Source organism: Sylvia atricapilla, chromosome 10 (genome assembly GCF_009819655.1).
Source record: "Sylvia atricapilla isolate bSylAtr1 chromosome 10, bSylAtr1.pri, whole genome shotgun sequence".
Lineage (NCBI taxonomy): Eukaryota > Metazoa > Chordata > Aves > Passeriformes > Sylviidae > Sylvia > Sylvia atricapilla.
This window is the reverse complement of record NC_089149.1, coordinates 16689417-16707372: the sequence shown is the minus strand read 5'-3', so window position 1 is coordinate 16707372 and position 17956 is coordinate 16689417. Positions and strand designations below refer to the sequence as shown.

The window sequence follows — 17956 nt, the reverse complement described above, 5'->3', positions numbered from 1 at the left end:
AGGTGGCTGAAAGGGACTCAAGAGCAAGCCCAGGGCGAGTCAGACTTCAGCAGGGAATGGGGAATAAAAGTTTATCTTACTTAAACACAGAGCTGAACAAAAGCATGAGAGAAGGTCATGAGATAGGGACAGAAGTGGAAATTTGAAACAACAGAGGATAATATTTGACACCAGTTGAGAAGTACAAGCAAGTCTTCCTGCAGTGATGGAGAAGACTCCAATGCTGCCTGCTGGTCTGTGAGAGGACGTTTCTCTTCACTTAAAGCTCTGAAATAAATAAGCTTGTAAGGAAGCTCGAAATTCCCTTTCCGACTCCTTATTTTTTCCTTCTTTGAGAGGAGAAACTTTTTTTTTATCTGACCTTGCCTGGACATGGTCTGCATGTCATGTGATTGACCCAGGGGCACTCCATTTCCCACAGACTCTGCCTGAACATGCAATGCATTTTCTTGGTCCTGGTGACAGTGTAAAGTTCAATTGAGGATTGATCTGTTTATCTGTGCTGGGGGCTCATAATCCCAGTGGGTCTAAATGTTTAGAGTTAAAGAGGTTACAGGCTTTTCTGAGGGAGTATTTAAACTCCAGCTGTCAAACCATTTGCATAGAAAAAATTTGTAGACTCAGCCAGCAGTACATTAAATTGCTGTTTTCTTGTCATTAATCTAGTAGCATGCGTTGTTTTCCCATTTCCATAAGAGAATAATTAATCTGTGGCGAATTTAAGTCTATAAAATTATAAATAGTAGGCCTAAAAAAATGACAGTGAAGAAATTCAAGGGGACACACGTTGATGAGAGCCTCATGAAGAAGGCTCTTGGCAAAGCCCTTGGAATGCCTTCAGGGTCTGATCTTTTCAGAAACCCATCTAAGGGACTTGCAATCTGCTTCATATTCAGTTTAATTGTGCACAAAAAGAAAAAAAACCCACTTGCAGGCCTTGCACATTAAAAGGAGAATTTAAAAAAGCAGCTTTACCTCAAGGTCTATAAACGAGTCTGAAAACGAGGAAGTTTGGTGCTGCAATTTCCTGAGAAACCTCAATCTCACTCCCTGTCACTATTATTCTGTACTTTGGTTTACAATACAGAAGCAAGTCGGATAATTTATGGGCTTCACAGACTGTTTTCTTTCCATTTGCAGAAGAAAAAGCAGTGCAGGAACAAAGGGGACACCTGCTGCAAGACTGAGATCACTTTCTCTAGTTGCTTTGATGATGAACCTGCTGCAGGTGTTGGATATGGGAGAGGTACAAATCAGGCTGTGGTAGGGGCAAGGCCATGTCTAGGACACGATAAGCACTTCTCAAATGCTTATCACTGAAACTCCCAAGCCAAGAAGGCTTTTCTGCTTCCCTCCTTTGTGATAAAGATATTTCTGTTGACTGAATGTCGGTTCACTACAAAGAAACACAGAATGAGCTTGGTGTTGGAAGGGGAGGATGGTGGGATAATCCTTAATGGAGCAAGTTCTTCTGTGAACAAAGGCAGGATGAGGCTCAGGTTCCTCCAGGCTCTACTCTGCTGTTACCACAGGCAAAACTCTCCTCTCCAAAACATTCCACAGCCACAAAAATACTTCAGGTGCCATTCTCCCACCTCCATCCAACCCTTTCTTCCTCCTCCTGCTTCTCCCTAAGCACCTCCCATGCCACCACCTGACGTTTCCTCACCTTTTCTCTGAGCCTCCAGTTTTTCTGGTGGGACAGAAAGGCAGGAGACAGGTGAAGCTTGGCTGGATTCTGCAAGTGCCTAATGGGGTGAGCAGTAAGCAAGTCCCTCTGTGCTGAGAGGAGGTTTGTCCCCCGCCACTGTGACTGCTGCCCTTCAGCAAAAGGGGATGAAACTGGGCAGTGGACTGAAAGATTACAATGGACAGAGAACAGCCTCCCAGGACAGCTTGTAAGGCTCACTTAGAACATTCAGTGTGTGGAAAACAGCTTAAAAAATGAAGTCAGCTTTTACTACAAATAGATTTCTCAAGCAGATAGTTAGAAACATTGGGGGAAAAGAATAAGGTGGTTAGTTTGGGGGTTTTCAGTTTTTGATGCTGGAAGAGGAACAACAGACAGACTTTTGGTATGGTGGAGCACAATAGTACTAACCTTGGTACTTGTCTTTTTCTTAGTTTTCTTTAACAACTAAATGAATTAGATCTACTCCTTGGACCTTCACCAATCATTTATAAGGAAAATGTTTATTAGGGTGATAAACAGCCAACCCTGATGTCTCCCATCAGGTAGGATTGGTGAAAAGAGAAGAGGGAATAGAAAAATTACAGTGCCCCAGAACAGCTGAGATTGTAAAGAACCTCTGGAAGTACTCCAAAATGACTAAATAGGACTGAACACAACATAAACACTTGTCTGTATCATGCTCAATACTGTTAGTTCCTAAATGCACCGTGGTGTGTGCAATTCTTTTTGCTTTGTTTATTTTGGTGATGAAGCTGGTGGTGATGTGGTTATTACAGGAGTGAGAAGGGTTGAAGGACCCTCCTTTAACACTAAATGCAAGGTTAGAAGCACACTGTTCAGCTCTGGTATGTATTTTGCAGGGACTAGCAAATGAAAGAACAGAGACAGAATCCAGAGAAGTCTGAAACATATTCGAGGGGAACTCCACCATCTCTTCATTATCAGCAGTTTCCAGGCTGAGCCTTTGTCTGCCTCTTGTAACCCCCTTCCCACCCACACACATTCCTTTCCAGAAATGCTGCTTTATTTGGCTTGTCATTATCTTCTTGTTAAATCCACTTAATTGGTGCATTTAACTCTTCGTGCTCCTTCATAGATCATCTGATATCACTTGTTTACTGAAAAAAAAAAAAAAAAAAACCAACACCCAAACCCCATAGCCTTAAGTACTACATTTCAAAACAGCACCTAAATTGAGACAGGTCTTGCCAGTCCCAGTGTAGAACTATGCTGCTCCAGAAACTCCCATTCACTCCATGAGACACCAGGCAAGCTGGACTTGATGAGCTGTGAGGCTGTCCCAAGTCAAACTCTGCACACAGACAGGGTATTTCCAGAAATCCAAAGTCTCCTTTTCCACAAGCTCCTTTAGGACAACAATTCTGCATGCCCCCGCTACAGACTATAAAGCTTTTAGTGCCTCTGTTGCAGACTGGAAGGGATCCTCTCTCTGCTGCTCAAAGGTCATTAGTGTAGTTCTCCATGTTTTCTGTACCTGCTCTAAATTTCCATAGCCAGATCTACCAAGAATCTAAGGAAGAAAATCCTAACTATAAGTGATGCCAGCAAAACCCCTAATGCCAGTATGTCAGGAAATTAAAAAAAAAAGTTCCTCTGGCAATTTGGTTTTATCTGGGGAACTGCTGCAAGCTTTACATATGTAAAAATGCCCCAACTTCATGGCATCATCAGCTGCATCTACATTGGCAACTTCATCAGTATAACCCTGCAGTCTCTGCAGCCACTGTCCAAAGCAGCACACAGCTCTGATGTGGAATGGGAGGCTCTCTCCTTCTCCGTGAGGGTTTCTGTTGAAAGATTGGGGCTGGGGGAGGTTGCCCTTGAAGGGCTTTGATCTACAAGAATTGCTTTACTACTGAAAAGGTACTCACAGACCAAGCTGGCACAGCACTCTTCACTGGAGGCGTAGCATCGGGGTGAAGCTGGGCCTGGCACCTACATGCCAAGGCATCAACCAAAGTGCAAAGGGCTAGAGCAGGAAAAGCAGGAATGTGCAAGGATCTATCTCCTACATATCCTTTCCTAGGGTTTCTGCTGGTCAGAGCACAGCACTGCTAACTGTGAGTACAGACCTGGCCCACAGATAACACCCAAAAGTAAAGGTTTTGCTTTATTCCCAGACCCCTTTATAAATCCTGGAGGAAGAGTAAAGCCCCTCCAAATGTTTGGGAAGGAAATCAGGGGAAAATACCAGCAAAACTCCCTATACTGCCACATGTTCTTAATCCATGGGGGTTTTTTTTCTGTGCCTTGTGCCACATTTTTGTGAGCAGGGCACTGAGTAGGAGTCTCCAGAAGGCAGAGAGAGGCTCCATGGCCTTTCCCTGCTGACGTGAGGGAGGCCCTGCATCTGTTGGTGGACACAGCATGTTTCTGACATGACGGCAACATGGGTTAAATTCTAGGCATGAACCAGGCAAGTTGTAGTTTTAACATGTTAACATGCTCTACCAGGGGAAAAGCTGAAGTATTTTTAGAATGGCTGGAGTGTTTGTCTCTGCACTGTTCTGGCCTTTTTTGGAATTGTTAACTCTGGTCTGGAAACAAAGACAATAGCCTTTGCAGTAGTGAAATACCACTTATTTTCTTTTATTGTTTGCCACAAAGAAGACTATGAGTCGTACTTCAAAGATATTAAAGGAGAAACACACATCAGCTACTTTCAGCACAGCTCACTGCTTTTAAAATGCCAGCCAGATCACTTACTGCCTCCCTATTTCTGCCCATGCCTTTCCTACTTACATGCTTAGCTCTGACAGAATCTCAGTGGAGAAAACATTTTTCTTCATGATGAAATTCCATCCTGAGTTGTTGCTTGAAGGCATTGCTCCTTGCTTCTGTTTGACTGGGGTGAGTGCAATAAGAGGGGTCAACAAAACACACATTGCCCTCTTGTCCTGCCCCTCACACAGCTACTCAGATCAATCTCCAAGACATGCCAGGGAGAAGCATCTGTTGACAGATTATTTGGTTTTATCTTGTTAAAAACCCACCATGCTGTGCTGGGGCAGAGCCCAGCAAGTGAGTTAGGGATAAAGGAGGAGATGAAGCTTAAGCACAAATATAACGACAAAAATCAACACAAGGCAAGTCTGAGGACTGAAAGGGAAATCACATGGAGTGAAGGAGGGACTCTCCCCCTCTCCTATTTTCTTATCCCATTTCAAATAATATTCCCTTCCTCCTCCCCTCTGCCTGGTGCTAGGATAAGCATGCAACACAGCTGTAAGGAGCAGCCATCTGACAGTCCCACACTGCTGCCATCAGCCTGCCCAGGGACCAGCTACACCCAGGCCACACATGCAAGTTACCCAGGGAAACAAGATTCTTGGAAGGATTAATGGTGAGAGAGGCTCGTGTGGCTGCAAATAGGAGACTGTGGTTGATCACCTGCTCCCAATTGATGGGAGAGGAGAACAAGCCTTTTTTTTTGTCCCAGTTCTTCTCTTCCTCCTCTTCAGAGATTGCCATTACCAGTCTGGAATAACTTCCTGTTGCTTCTGGAGTGGGAGAGAAGATGGGGCAAAGGAGGTTGTGCTTGGCAACTCAGACTCATCTCTCAGGCAGCAGGACGAAGAAGATGGCCTTGAGGAAGTGACCAAAACTGCAAACAGCAGCTATGAGCCAGTGGGAGCGAAGGCTGGGGTCAGTATTCACCACACATTTTGTGATGTCTGCCTAATGAGGAGGGAAGAGAGATGGTCAGAGAGAGATGCCCAGATCAGCCACTCCTGCAGGCTGTCCCAGCCCCAAAACCCACGGCATCACATCACTGCTGCTGCAGCACCAGGTGTTGGACACTTCCACACACAGAGTTATTCAATCAGGCTCAAAAGCCCTGCAAAATACACTTTCCTAATTCCCCACCAATGAGGCAAAGTGTCCCCCTCTTCAGCCACTGCTAGGGAAAGAAATGCTACAGGAGGATTATCCAGCACTTTCCATTTTGAATAGCTAAATACAACTTTCTTTCCCTGTTCAAAAGGTCTAAGAAGCCTCAGCAATATCAGCATTCCCATCCTTTTCTGTAAAGCCAGATGCTTCCCAGAGGTTGTCCTGTTTAATATCAGCTTAAGTTGCTTGTATGTTTTCTCTTGCCTTAATGCTTTCTTTGGAAGACATTCAAGCAAGCCACCCCCCAATTTAAGTCTAAAGCAATGCAAGCTTTGTAGCTTTGTTTGTGGAAATATATATGCCAGCAGAGATGTCTCCCAGATGTGTGGGTCAGATTTAAAGATTGCTTGGGCAGCCAGTTTCAAGTATTAACAAGAAGAGAAGTTGGCCTGCAATGATTAAAAAAAAATCCCTGACAAATTGACAGAAATAGGCTCTCAGCTGTCATGGGAAGCAGAAAATGGAAAATATTAAGAAGGTGAAGTGAACAAGACAGGTAGAGAGAAGAATGCATTTTCTGGTGCAGGAATTAAAATGAAAAGCTGTTGTCTGTGATATGACTGAGTTCTAGTTAAACTCCAGCCTAGCATAAGTTGTGGACTGTGGTTGTGTAACAGGGGGTGCACTGTTAGCACATCGACCCCATGCGGTTTTCAGGAACAGCTTTTGGGTGGCAAATGGGAACAATAATCACATCACAAGGATGGCAAATGTTCACAGCCACAAAAGTTTTTTCTTTACAAGCTTAGCTCAGCAGTCTTCCAAATTTACCTTCTGACATAGATCTCTCACTGACCCAAGCACAGACAAGTGAGATTCTCAACCCTGAGGTGTTCCTCCCCAAAACAGGATAAGAGAGATGATGAATCCTTCCATCATCTTCTCTATTCCTTCTGCTGTGCTCAAGACATGCATGAGCCTTGCCTGACCAACCCTGGTGATCACTGGAAGAAAGGAAAAGGGGGCTGAAGGGACAAATCCCAGAGTCTGGTTAGTGAGTACAGCCACACTAACCAACCCCATCATCACCTACAGACCAAAGCTCTGCTGCCAGCAGCCTCCCACACATTCCAGCAGTTCCTTGTTCACCGTGTCTGGAAGGCTGGCACAGTGCACCTCACCACGTTGCTGATCTCCTGGGAGCATCAGGAGAAGCTGAGCTCATGAATAATTGACGAGCAGAGACTGCAGAAGGAATCGATATAGAGCATGCAATGATGGGAAGGAATAGGATGACAGGAGAGAGCTGAGTCAACACCAAGGTGTGGAAATACTGCTGCCTACAGCTAAAAACCACAAGCAAACACAGCAAGCAGAGCCAAGAATGTTACCAGAAGATGCTGCAATGTGGTACAAGTGGTTACAGGTACTTGATCTGCATTGTGGAGGCAAGTAACGTGGGTCTCCCTGAATACTTCCCGTGAGGGCTTAGCACACCCTATTTGCACTTGAAAACAGTCTGAACTGATTCAACCTGTCAGATTCTAGCGACCTGCACAGGGGTCATGTTTAAAACACAGCTGTGTCAAACTGTCCCTTCAGCTGAGAGAAGGCATGACATGCAGGTACCAGTCTGAACACATATGTTAGGATACCTAATCCTAGAGAAACATAAGCTGTAATGGGCTTTAGTGCCTCATGTGAGCCAGTAAAAGGCTCATACACTCTGGGTTGATTACAGCTGTTGAGGGTTAACTGCCAGACGAGAAAAGGTGAACTTAAAGCCCTGCTATGTTTTCTCAAAGGCAATGACCTCACTGCACTAACCAAGAGGAACTGCACTCAGAAGCACTTACAATTTTGTATGGGGCTCGCTTAGATAAGCAAAATTGCTCAGCTGTTTAACAATTGCCTTAGCTGTTGTTATCCAAATCAAGCCTACCTGATAAGGCAGTGGAATTGAAACTTCAAAGCTACTTAGGGCTTTTTGCCTTGTCAAGCGCTGATAAACTGTTGCAATGCCAGTTTGATGTTCTGCGTTAATTATTCAAACAAATTCAAGTCACATACACTGCTTTGTAGCTAATGCTGCCAAAAAATATAAATTAAATCTTTCTATTCTACTGTAAAGCCACTACTAAGGCTGCAAACTCTTCCCAGGGAGAAATGATGTCTCAAAGTTTCTTTCTTGCTCTTCCTGTGAGGTTTGCATTGGGTTCTGCAGTCTTCTCCACCCTATGGAAGCAGCATGGGAACCTGCTGCTGAAAAGAGAATTTCAAATGCCTTTCCAAAGTCTCCACGGTGCCCTTCCTGGACCACCTCAGGGCATGGGGGTGACTCTTGGTAGCCTCAACCCAGGCTGATGCACAAGAGATGGGGGGCCATGTGAACAAAGATGACCAGGACAAACCAACACAAGCTAGGCCTGGCAGTGGGTGAGAGGGTTCCACCAAAGAGCTTTTGGTCTGGCCTCTGAGTGAACAAGGCTGGGAAATTCCTTGCTGCAGTGCCTAGATGAAGAGGAAAGAACATTGAGGGAGACACAGAACAAGATGGGATTAGTAGCCTTTCCCCAGACTGAAGGGGTAGTTTCAGGAGGCAAAGCATTTCCTTTTCACAGCTCAGGGTTGCTAATAAGAGTGTTGGAAATGGGCTGTATCAGAACAACCCAACAGCCTTCACAGTCTTGTGCTTAATGGGAGTAAGGGAAGTTGCCTTCCCTTCCTTAGGGCCAGATCCCAAGAGCAATCAGCATGGATTCAGCAACTCCAATAGGAATGTGCTTTAGCCCATCTAAAGAGGCATGGCTGGCAGAAGGGGCCAGTGGTGGACTTATCTCCTCAGCTGCACAGAACCAGTGCTGGTCTGGAGATGGGTTTTGCAGCTTGTTTGCTATGCAACAAATTTTCCAAAAATATCCTTTTGGAACTAACACTCTGTTTTGAGCTCTAATGAAGCAATACAAAAATTAAAACAAGATGCTAACTTATCAGAGCATGCAAGTTTTACCAAAACAAGGAAAAAAATAGTTGGAAACTAGAAAGAGATGCGTTCCTACGCAACATTTCTGTTTTAATGAAACTAGATCTTAGAAAAAAAATGTTTCAGAGAATATATTTCAAGCAGCTCTGCAGATATGCAGTTAAAGTAAGCCTCAAATGATACTGAGGCAGTGACTGGCATTCACAGGCAGGAACAGTGTTACTGAATCCCAGGATATCCTCTTCACCTGCCTCGGCACAATTAATTTTTGGAATGCAAAATGAAACAGATCAGGGCATTCAAATCAAAGGTTCCTTTTAGCCCTACCAAACAGCTCCCTGAGTCAGCTGGCCTCAAGGTGACACAGTTTTAGAGAGGGCAGGAATGATTTAAGGTAGGATTAGTACTTAGTAAGTGCAAGGGATCCAAAATCCGAACAATGATACTTTCCCAGTTCTTCACAGCCCTGAAAAAATCAGGTAACTGAATCAGCTACTGACACTGTTGGGAAGTCTCAGCACAAAGGAGCAATACTCAGATTGGTAAAAGACACCCCCTCTCTCCAGATTTGTATGGGTAAGGAGCCTGACCATTTCCTGACAGCTTAGGAGTGAGTTTCACCTCTTTGAAAAGAGGGAATTTGCTGCTGTGGCTCAGTGTGGAAAGAGTGCATGCCTTGGGAACAAGATGGCCTATGAACTGAGCAGTGTCATCTATGACACAGCACCAAAATAAAGTTCTTACTATGAACAATCCTGCACAGGAACAAATGCTCACACTGAGTACAGAGAGACCAAAGAAATCTAGTGCTTAGAGGTGATAAGAGAACTAAGTTGGAGGCCTCATTTTTTGCCCGTTTCTAGAAAACAGATGGTAAAGAGTATCACAGAATCAAAGAATGAAGAGACCTTTAAAAACCATCCAGTCCTACCCCCTGCCATGGGCAGGGACACCTTCTTCTAAAATCAGCCTGCTCCAAGCCCCATTCAGCTTGGCCTGGAACACTTCCAGGGATGGGGCAACCACAGCTTCTCTGGGCAGTCTGTGCCAGAGCCTCACAGGAATGACTCCTACAGTGTCCCACTCTGACTGGCTGTTAGCTCTGGAGAAGATCAGGAACACAACAGCTGCTGGTGGCTCAGGATTGAATTATTATGTCTCAGCTATGCAGGGAGCTGAGGACAAGAAAAATTGATATTTTTGAGGATGGGACCATGAGACAGTAAGAGAGTTATATAAGTCTAACACAGGTGTAGGTAGGAGAGAGGTGGCCACAGCATTGTGAAAGAGTATCTCCACAGCCTTTTTCTGCATAAAGCTGCAGAGAGCACACTCTTATGATACAGGTTAACACATGGCCAGAGTCTTATAAGGGTCCAGCCCTTGCAGATTGGCTTAAAATAATTTTAGCAAGACTGCTCTTTTAAGGTGTTTTGTAAAGCAAAAGGTTTAATAAGTGAAAAATATCAAAATAACAAACGTTACAGAAAACAAAAGAAAAGCTGCACACAGGTGTCCGAGCAAACCTGACACCCTGCTAGAAACACTCCAAAAGGCGTCTTACCTCCTTTGGGCTCCTTCCTAAATACTGAATGTTTTAGGAGGGACAATTTGGCTCTTGGTCCAATGAGATTAACAACAGGCTTTGAGTTACACTCTCAGAGCCCAAGCCATGCTCCTGTGCTGGCGCTGAGCCAATTACAATGATAAAAACATAGAACTTTCTAGTTAAACTTCTTAAAATGTCTAAAGGTAAACAGAAACTCTTTCCCGATTTGGAAACACCTGCTGGGGGTGTGGGGTGCATTACTACACTCTTACTTTTATTATCTGGGCTATTTTCTGCTCTGGACACGCAGAAACAAGTTCAATGTGACAGCATTTCTTACCCAGCCCCCTCTCCTTTTCAGCCACGTCACCAAGGTCTTGCGGACAAACTCCCCCAGGCAGTCGACGATGGTGTGAACCATGGCTGGCTGCGCGTGCCGCACACAGTCCACCGCCAGCCCGGCTGCCACGGCGTACAGGGACACCACCTTGCCCCACGTTATGCCTGTGGAGAGAAAAAGGGCTGTTCATATTTACACACACACACACTCCGGTCAGTCTTGAATAATCAAATGAAACCATTCTGCTTCATCTCATGTGCCCATGCTGCCTGTGTACAGGCAAAGTTCTGTGTGCCCTCCGTGTGGGGGAAAAGAAATAGTAGAGGACCAGAATGAGGGAAAACTCTCCACACAGAGAAGCAGTATGAAATAATCTGACCTTGGTATGGTTTGGTTGCCTCTCAGTAGTGGCTGCACAGCTTTGGGAAAAAAGCAGCCCAAAGGCACCGTTGGGGATGGGGGAGATGTGCACCACTAGGTCTTGTATTGTCACTGGCTCTCAGCCATGCATGTGCTGCATAGGAGGTGATAGAATTCAAATAGTTTGAACAACCTGGGGTTTTTGTCTTCAACATAAAGCTTAAACACCCTTAGACAAAGCATTCCTGGTTTTTTCTAATCACTGTTCCAACGTGACACTGTTCTAACGTGACACTCAAAGCATACAAGCATCTTCAGTTCTACAATGACACAAAAGCAACAAAAGGAGGCAAAGTTACAGGGCCAAGATGGTTCACAGAATCATAGCTGGAATAGAGGAGTCATAGAATCCTGAGCTGGATGGCCCCACAAGACCAGCTCCTGGCCCTGCACACCAACAATCTCATTCTGCCCCTGAGAGTGTTGTCCAAATGCTCCTGGTGCTCTGGCAGCCTTGGGGCCGTGGCATTCCCAGGTGTGTGCCTGCTCAGAGCCTGACCACCCTCTGGGGAAGAATCTTTTCCTAATATCCAATCTAACCCCCATGACAGCTTCATGCCATTCCCTTGGGTCCTGTTGCTGCTCACCAGGGAGCAGAGTGGCTACCCCTCCACTTGCACTCATGAGGGCTGGTGTTCTCTTCAAAGTAAGGCTTCAGTCTCCACCTGAAAAACAGGTAGCTCCAAGGATTTGGCCACTGCCTACTTAACACTGCCTGTGCTACCCCACTGAAGACAGTGCAGGGGTGGAGAGTCAGTCAGTTATCTAATCTGCTAGAAGACAGCCTTCCTGCCAGGCTGACCTGCCTGCAGCAAATGCTCCACAGAAGTTGTCCCAGCAGTTCTTCCTGTTGGTGTTAGTGATAAGCATGGCAGCTCAGCTCTAGGTACCAGCCAACCTCCCGGGAGCTCCCCTGTGCCTTACCAACACCACTGGGCATAAATCCTTCATGCTCAAACACTGCAGTCATAAATCCTTCATGCCCAAACATTGCAGTCAGCTGCCCCTCATCAGGCTTTTCTCAGAACCAGTGACCTGGAAACACAACCCTTTCACTCCCATGCAGCATGACTGCTGCACAGTGGCATATCTCCCCTGCAGTTGATTATTGCTAATAGCCCTATTTATCCATCATACTGTGAAGTATTTTACAGTGTTGGGTCTCTGTGGAATCTGTCCAAAGTCTCTCCCAAACACAGTCAGAAGCCTGGTGAAGTTCTAATATTTAAAAAACCACACAGAACTGTTCTCACAGGGTTGCAGCAAGAAAGAAAGCAGGTGAGAAGATGAAAAGATGTGCACAATGACCAGATCTATGGATCAGGAAGGGTTAAACACACCATTGGAAAACTGGATGTGCTCAGCAAGCAAAAATACAATTTAAATTGAATAAAGAGCCTCTCTCTTTCCTGCATTGCACTCTCAGATCCCGAGGTAGCCTGAACCAGCTCCAGGATGGAGCTCCAGCCTCTTCACAGCAGTTCTCATTGCAGCAGAATGTCCTATATTTCTTTAGAAAACATGCAGATTTTCAGAGCATTTCCACAATTCTTACACTTAGTGCTTCAGAGGGGACATTCAGGCTAACACTTGTAGGAATTGCTTGTTTTTCCTTTCCTTAAATAAAAAAAAGAACTAAACTTTAGAGGACCTCTTCAAATGTCAGCCACAGGAATACCTTGTTAGACTGAAGAAAATCTATTCAGTGTTACAAAAAATCCCTCATTTTTCATGACTCATGTAAGATAGAAATCTACAGATGAACCTTTTGTGAGGCTCTGCAGCAACAGTAACAGCAATAGTTCAAATCCTCTGTGAGATTCTGTCTTTACCCCAGAACTATCCCCAAGATCTGAGCAAGTTATTAACATAGCTAAAGTGATTGTTGTTCTTTTACTTTTATTTGCTGAGCAGACCCTGCGGTGTCCCTGACACCAGCGCTGTCACTCAGGAAGTTCACTGCCTGTTTGGCATTTACACTATTTATTTGCCTTTCTCACATTGTGTGTCACCATGACAGCCAGCAGAATGAGCCAGGAAAAGGCTATGAAACCACAGAAGACTAGACAGAGGGGTTCTCTCTGCAAGGAAGAGGCAGTCCGAGTGCAGGTCAATACAGTTCTACTGAATGAAAGAGGCTTTAAAGGGTTACACTCCCTGTTGATGATATGTTCAGGGCCAGAGCCTCAGCTGGCTTATATTCAGCTTAATATAAGTCAGTTTTACAGTTCTCCATCCCTGCAGAAATGTAGTTCCTTGCATCTTGAGTTACATAACAAAAGTTACCCAAAATTCCAGGGAAGAGTTCACTGGCTTATTCCCAAGCTTTTGCTGACAGCACTCTTTAAATATCTGAAGCAAGTCCATTAGCTCTGAGATATTTACATGGCAGTAAAAAAGACTGACAGGACTGAAGTCATTCTGGTACTAAAGACAGCTCCAGTCTTGTTTTGAACCCAAGTTTTGCTTTCCAATAGAAGAAAAGTATATCCACAACCTGTGAAAGACAGAGGCTCAAGAGATCCATGACCTCCCCAGCTCACAGGAAAGCAGTTTGCTATAAGGCATGTCAGCCCAGAGAGGATGGAGAAGAAGCCCTTCAGCTCCAGCTTCTCTGCCAAAATTGTTCCATAGTGGTACCTGCTGCAGGATTTGCACGAGGTGACTGCTCCTCTGGCACATGTAGAGAACCCTTCTCCCTTTCACAGCAGAAAGAGAACGAGTTCTTGGTTAACTCTTATAATGGTGATGGATGTGGAGGGCTCAGGGGTCACATCCTCTTTCCAGAGCATGCCCATAAGGGTCAAACCAATCCTTCAGTTTGCCTTTCCTGTTACTAGCCGAGTTGGTCCATGGGGGCAAGAGAGGAGGAAATCCTGACCTAATTTCCATTTGTCTGAAGTCCTCTTGCCACTGCTGGAGGCAGAGGATGGAGACAGTAGGCTGAGCTTCTCATTCCCAACAGCAGGGCACAGTTTATGCTCTTCTTCTAGATATTGTAGGAAGCAAGGGAAGAGCAGGTGCCTCCAACACCTAGGCCATGCCTGTGGGGCTGGGCCCCTGCCCAGGAGGGCTCCAGCAATCATCCAGCCCCAGGCAGGAGAGAGCAGGGGAACATGCCCCAGCAGCCCTCTTCTGCACTTTCCCAGGACACCAGCTCCATTAACTTATATCTCTGGAGGACTCCCTTGGCAGAGGAGCACAGTTACTGAGAGGGCAGTGCCTCTGTTCCCCATGATGTCCAGACCAGGTTCAAAGTGACACCAGTGTGATGCATCTCAGCATAAGCTGGAATTGCATCTGGCCAGTGCCACATGAGAAGCAAAAACACACTGGCTTGCTCCAAATTCCTCAAAAGGCCTGGCTGTCATCCACACTGGGTAAATCAGGCACTCATCACCAAGCAAGACAATCTATTCACAGCTTCCCACTGTGTGGATTAACATGCACAGGAGCTAACAACAACAGGGAATGGAATGCTGGTCTAAAAAGGAACGGTCAAAAGAGAGAGAACTCTGCTCATTGACTTGGAACAAAAGGATACGGAAAAAGTGAAGGGCTGCTTAGAAGGCATTATAAAAAATAAGAATTACAAGTCGTATTCTATCCATGGAGCTGAAGGTATGTAAACACTGCTGAGCCCAGGGTAAAATGAATTAGCAGGAGAGGAATGCTCTTGAAAGTGTTTCTGCTCATATGAGTTTGTCTGCCCCAGGGGAGAGATGAAGAAGCCATGAGACACGATTGCGCAGTCTCAGGGCACCACAATACCTGAGGTTATTCAAATAAACTTCCCTTTGCTCCACTCAGCATCAAAGTCCTGCTCACAAATCAGACCTTAAAGAAACACGATCCACTGCTATATTTCAGCAGCTGGGAGAATACAGCCAGACACAACAGGCTTTGGTACAGAGAAAAGCTGAGAGGGGTGTTCACAAGGCAGGAAGCTCAAGTCATAAGACCTAAACAATGAGGGAGCAGCAGGATGCATTTCTAACAGCATTACAGAGAAACGCAGAATCGTCTAGGTTGGAAGGGCACCTAAAGCTCATCTCACTCCAATCCCCTGTCATGGGCAGCATTACACCCCAGTCACTTAATTCCAGGGTTAAAACCAAGGTTCTTTTCCTCTGGATAGATGCAAAGGAGAAAATCCCAACCAGATATTTTCAAGAGGTAAACACATGGAAGTTTGCTGGTAAACTACAGAAAATTAAGGAACAGTGGCAAAAGAGGAAATGCAACATAACATCACTTACCATTGCATAGACTTAGCTCACTGAACATAGAAAACCTTTAATGTCACGTTCCCTTAGAAGACAGATGAAGAAAGGGAAAAAAACAGAAAGACAGGAAAGGTGTAGAAAAACACACATATAGCTACCAACTCCCGGGTTCCAGTGATGTAAGACTCCAAAGTGAAGGTAGGGTTAAAGGACAATGTGCTTGCTTCATGGTCAGGCTTCTTAAAGTTTTGGCCCATCCTGGGCATTCCTCCCAGGTGGGACTTACGGTTCCTTGGACACTCAGGGACTGGGTTAGGGACCGGGTCAGGCAGCACTGTGGGGCTGCCTTCAGTGTGCCATGGCTGGCAGACACTGCAGGATTGGGGGCACCACCTCACCAGAGCAAGGTCTGACCCACCTCCTACCACACATTCCAAGCATCCTAAGATGTCTCAAAACAGATTACTTTTTCCAGTCTCTGACAGGCAGGGACACCTTCCACCATCCCAGGTTGCTCCAAGCCCCATCCTATGTGGCCTTGAACACTTCCAGGGAGGAGACAGCCACAGCTTCTCTGAGCAACCTGTGCCAGGGCCTCACTTTCCTAGGGAAAAAATTTCTTCCTAATATCTAATCTAAACCTACTACCTGTTACTATGAAGCCATTCTCCCTTGTCCTGTCATTCCAGGCCCTTGTAAATAGTCTCTCTCCAACTTCCTTGCTGGCTCCTTCAGGAACTTGAAAGCCACAGTTAGGCCACCATGAGCTTCTCTTCTTCAGGCTGAATAATCTCAACATCCCAGCTTTTCCTCACAGCAGAGCTGCTCCATCCCTCTGATCATCCTGGTGCCTCCTCTGGACTCACTCCAGCACCTCCATGTCCTTCCTGTGCTGGGACCCTCAGGCTGGAGACAGGTCTGAGTGGGCCAGAGGGGCAGAGTCTCCCCTCCCCTGCTGCCCATGCTGGGGGATCAGCCCAGCACATGAGTGGTTTCTGGGTCCCAGTAGACAGGGCTGGGGCATGTCCAGCTCTCACCCACCAGCACCCCCAAGTCCTTCTGCCAGGGTTGTTCTTGATCTGTTCATCCCCAGCCTGGACTGATCCTGGTGGTTGCCCTGACACAAATGCAGCATTAGCACTTGGCCTTGTACAACCTCATGAGATTCCCATGGGTCACTTCTCAACCTTGTCTAGGTCCCTCTGGATGTCATCCCATCCTTCAAGTGTGTCAACAGCACCAGTCAGCTTGGTGTCATCTACATCCATTTACTTCTACAGGGAAAGCGCTTTCTCCTCAGAAAGAATTAACCCTACATTCCTGTTACACAGGGTTCACTTCAGCCCAGGCACTCTTGATTAAAAGCCAAACCCAGTAAAAACCAGGCTGAAAGCTTTTAAAAAGTCCTCATGCCTAGCAGCTCTTACCAACAGGACAGAACTGCTTCCTTTAGGAAAGGAAAATGCCTCTCTGTTTTCCCCTTCTGTCTTTCCATCAAGTGACCTCTTCCTTCTGGCATTTGTTTTAGAACCTAAGGTAAATGTCAGCTCAGCCAGGCCCCAAAACAAAGCTTGTTGATGTCAGGGGAAAGTCTCCTGCTACCTGCAGAGCATCTTTGGACCACACATGAGAACATCATAGAGACAATGCTGCTGCAGATCCTTTACCATCAAAAGCAGATCAGGGTTTTGCAGGGCTTGTCTCCATACAGATGGGCTCTCCTCACCCTGAATAGCTAATGAGTTGTTTGCAAACAGGGGAATGAAATACAACTTGAGCCTAAAGTCTCTTCTCCCAGATGACAAGCCATGAGACAAGAGGAAATGGCCACAAATAGCACCAGGTGATGTTTAAGTTGGTTGTTAATAAAAATTTCTTCACTGAAAGAAGAGGCATTGGAACAGGCTGCTACGGGCAGTTTTGGGCTTAGTCAAGACTTGTAGACAGGGTGGACAGGAAGTGAGCACAGACAGAGACAGCTACAGTATGAAGACTCAAAGCCAGACCAGAATGTGGAAGATAGACATGCAAAAGATTAAGGAGTAACCTATCCAGCAAAAAAGGGTCAAAATCTCCTGCTTCCTTGCTGGAAAGGCATTGTAAGTGACTAGTGGGGCTCCCCAAGCTGTCTAAGCACTGTAGTGTCGGACTGTAGCTGTTTTCTTAATAAACTTGGTAACTGGCATGAAAACTCAGACTGAACATGAGTGTCTGGTTTCCTTTGCTGAGTAAGAGCCTCTTTCCTCTGAACTATGAAAAAAAAAAAAAAAAAAAAAAAAAAAAAGGAACGAATGTCTGGCTGCTACAGCCAACTCCAATTTGCTGGATTTATTGTTAAATGCTGAGTTTTGACACTGCAGTGGGATCCAGAAATGTTGAAAAAGAGCAAGCTCCTACCCCTCTGCCACTCAGCAACCTTCTACCCAGGAGAAATTATAATAAAAAGTTGATAAAAGCAATTAAATACACAACTTCCAGCAGAGATGAGAAAGAATTAAGAGCAGAGCACAGAGAGCTCTGGGCAGGTTTGAATCAGCCCCCGTGCAACCAGCACACCACCAGACATTTCCACAGCAGAGTCACTCAAGTGGAGGGGCAGCACTGTCAACAGAGCTTGAGTCCAAAGCCTCCAGCATTGTCAGAGCCAGAGGGCTGAGTCCAAATTCTATTCTTAACACCCTGAAAACCCAGGTTTAGAAATATGAGATATGACTTCTACTTTAATTTTAAACTACCCACACACTTGGCTCCCGAGCTGAGAAGCTGAAGAACACAAAAAAAAAATGCAGCTCTCCATGAATTTGTCAATATACACGGAGGGCAGAATTCCCAGGAGGCAGCAGGCTTTCTTCCCAGCATCACGGTTATGCAGCATCACGTCACACACAGT

At 45.6% G+C, this 17956-nt stretch overlaps 1 protein-coding gene across 2 annotated transcripts in view; it reads right to left on the bottom strand.

Moving 5' to 3' along the window:
- Positions 1–4287: 4287 nt before the first annotated feature.
- Positions 4288–17956, bottom strand: part of BOK (BCL2 family apoptosis regulator BOK) — a 36041-nt gene continuing 22372 nt past the window's right edge. For both annotated transcript variants that reach the window (XM_066326096.1, XM_066326095.1), the window contains exons 4-5: positions 10421–10584; positions 4288–5392 (exon numbers count right to left, since the gene is read on the bottom strand). In XM_066326096.1, coding sequence (XP_066182193.1) covers positions 5267–5392; positions 10421–10584 — 290 coding nt within the window. In that variant the 3' untranslated portion in view covers positions 4288–5266. The remainder of the gene's footprint in view (positions 5393–10420; positions 10585–17956) is intronic.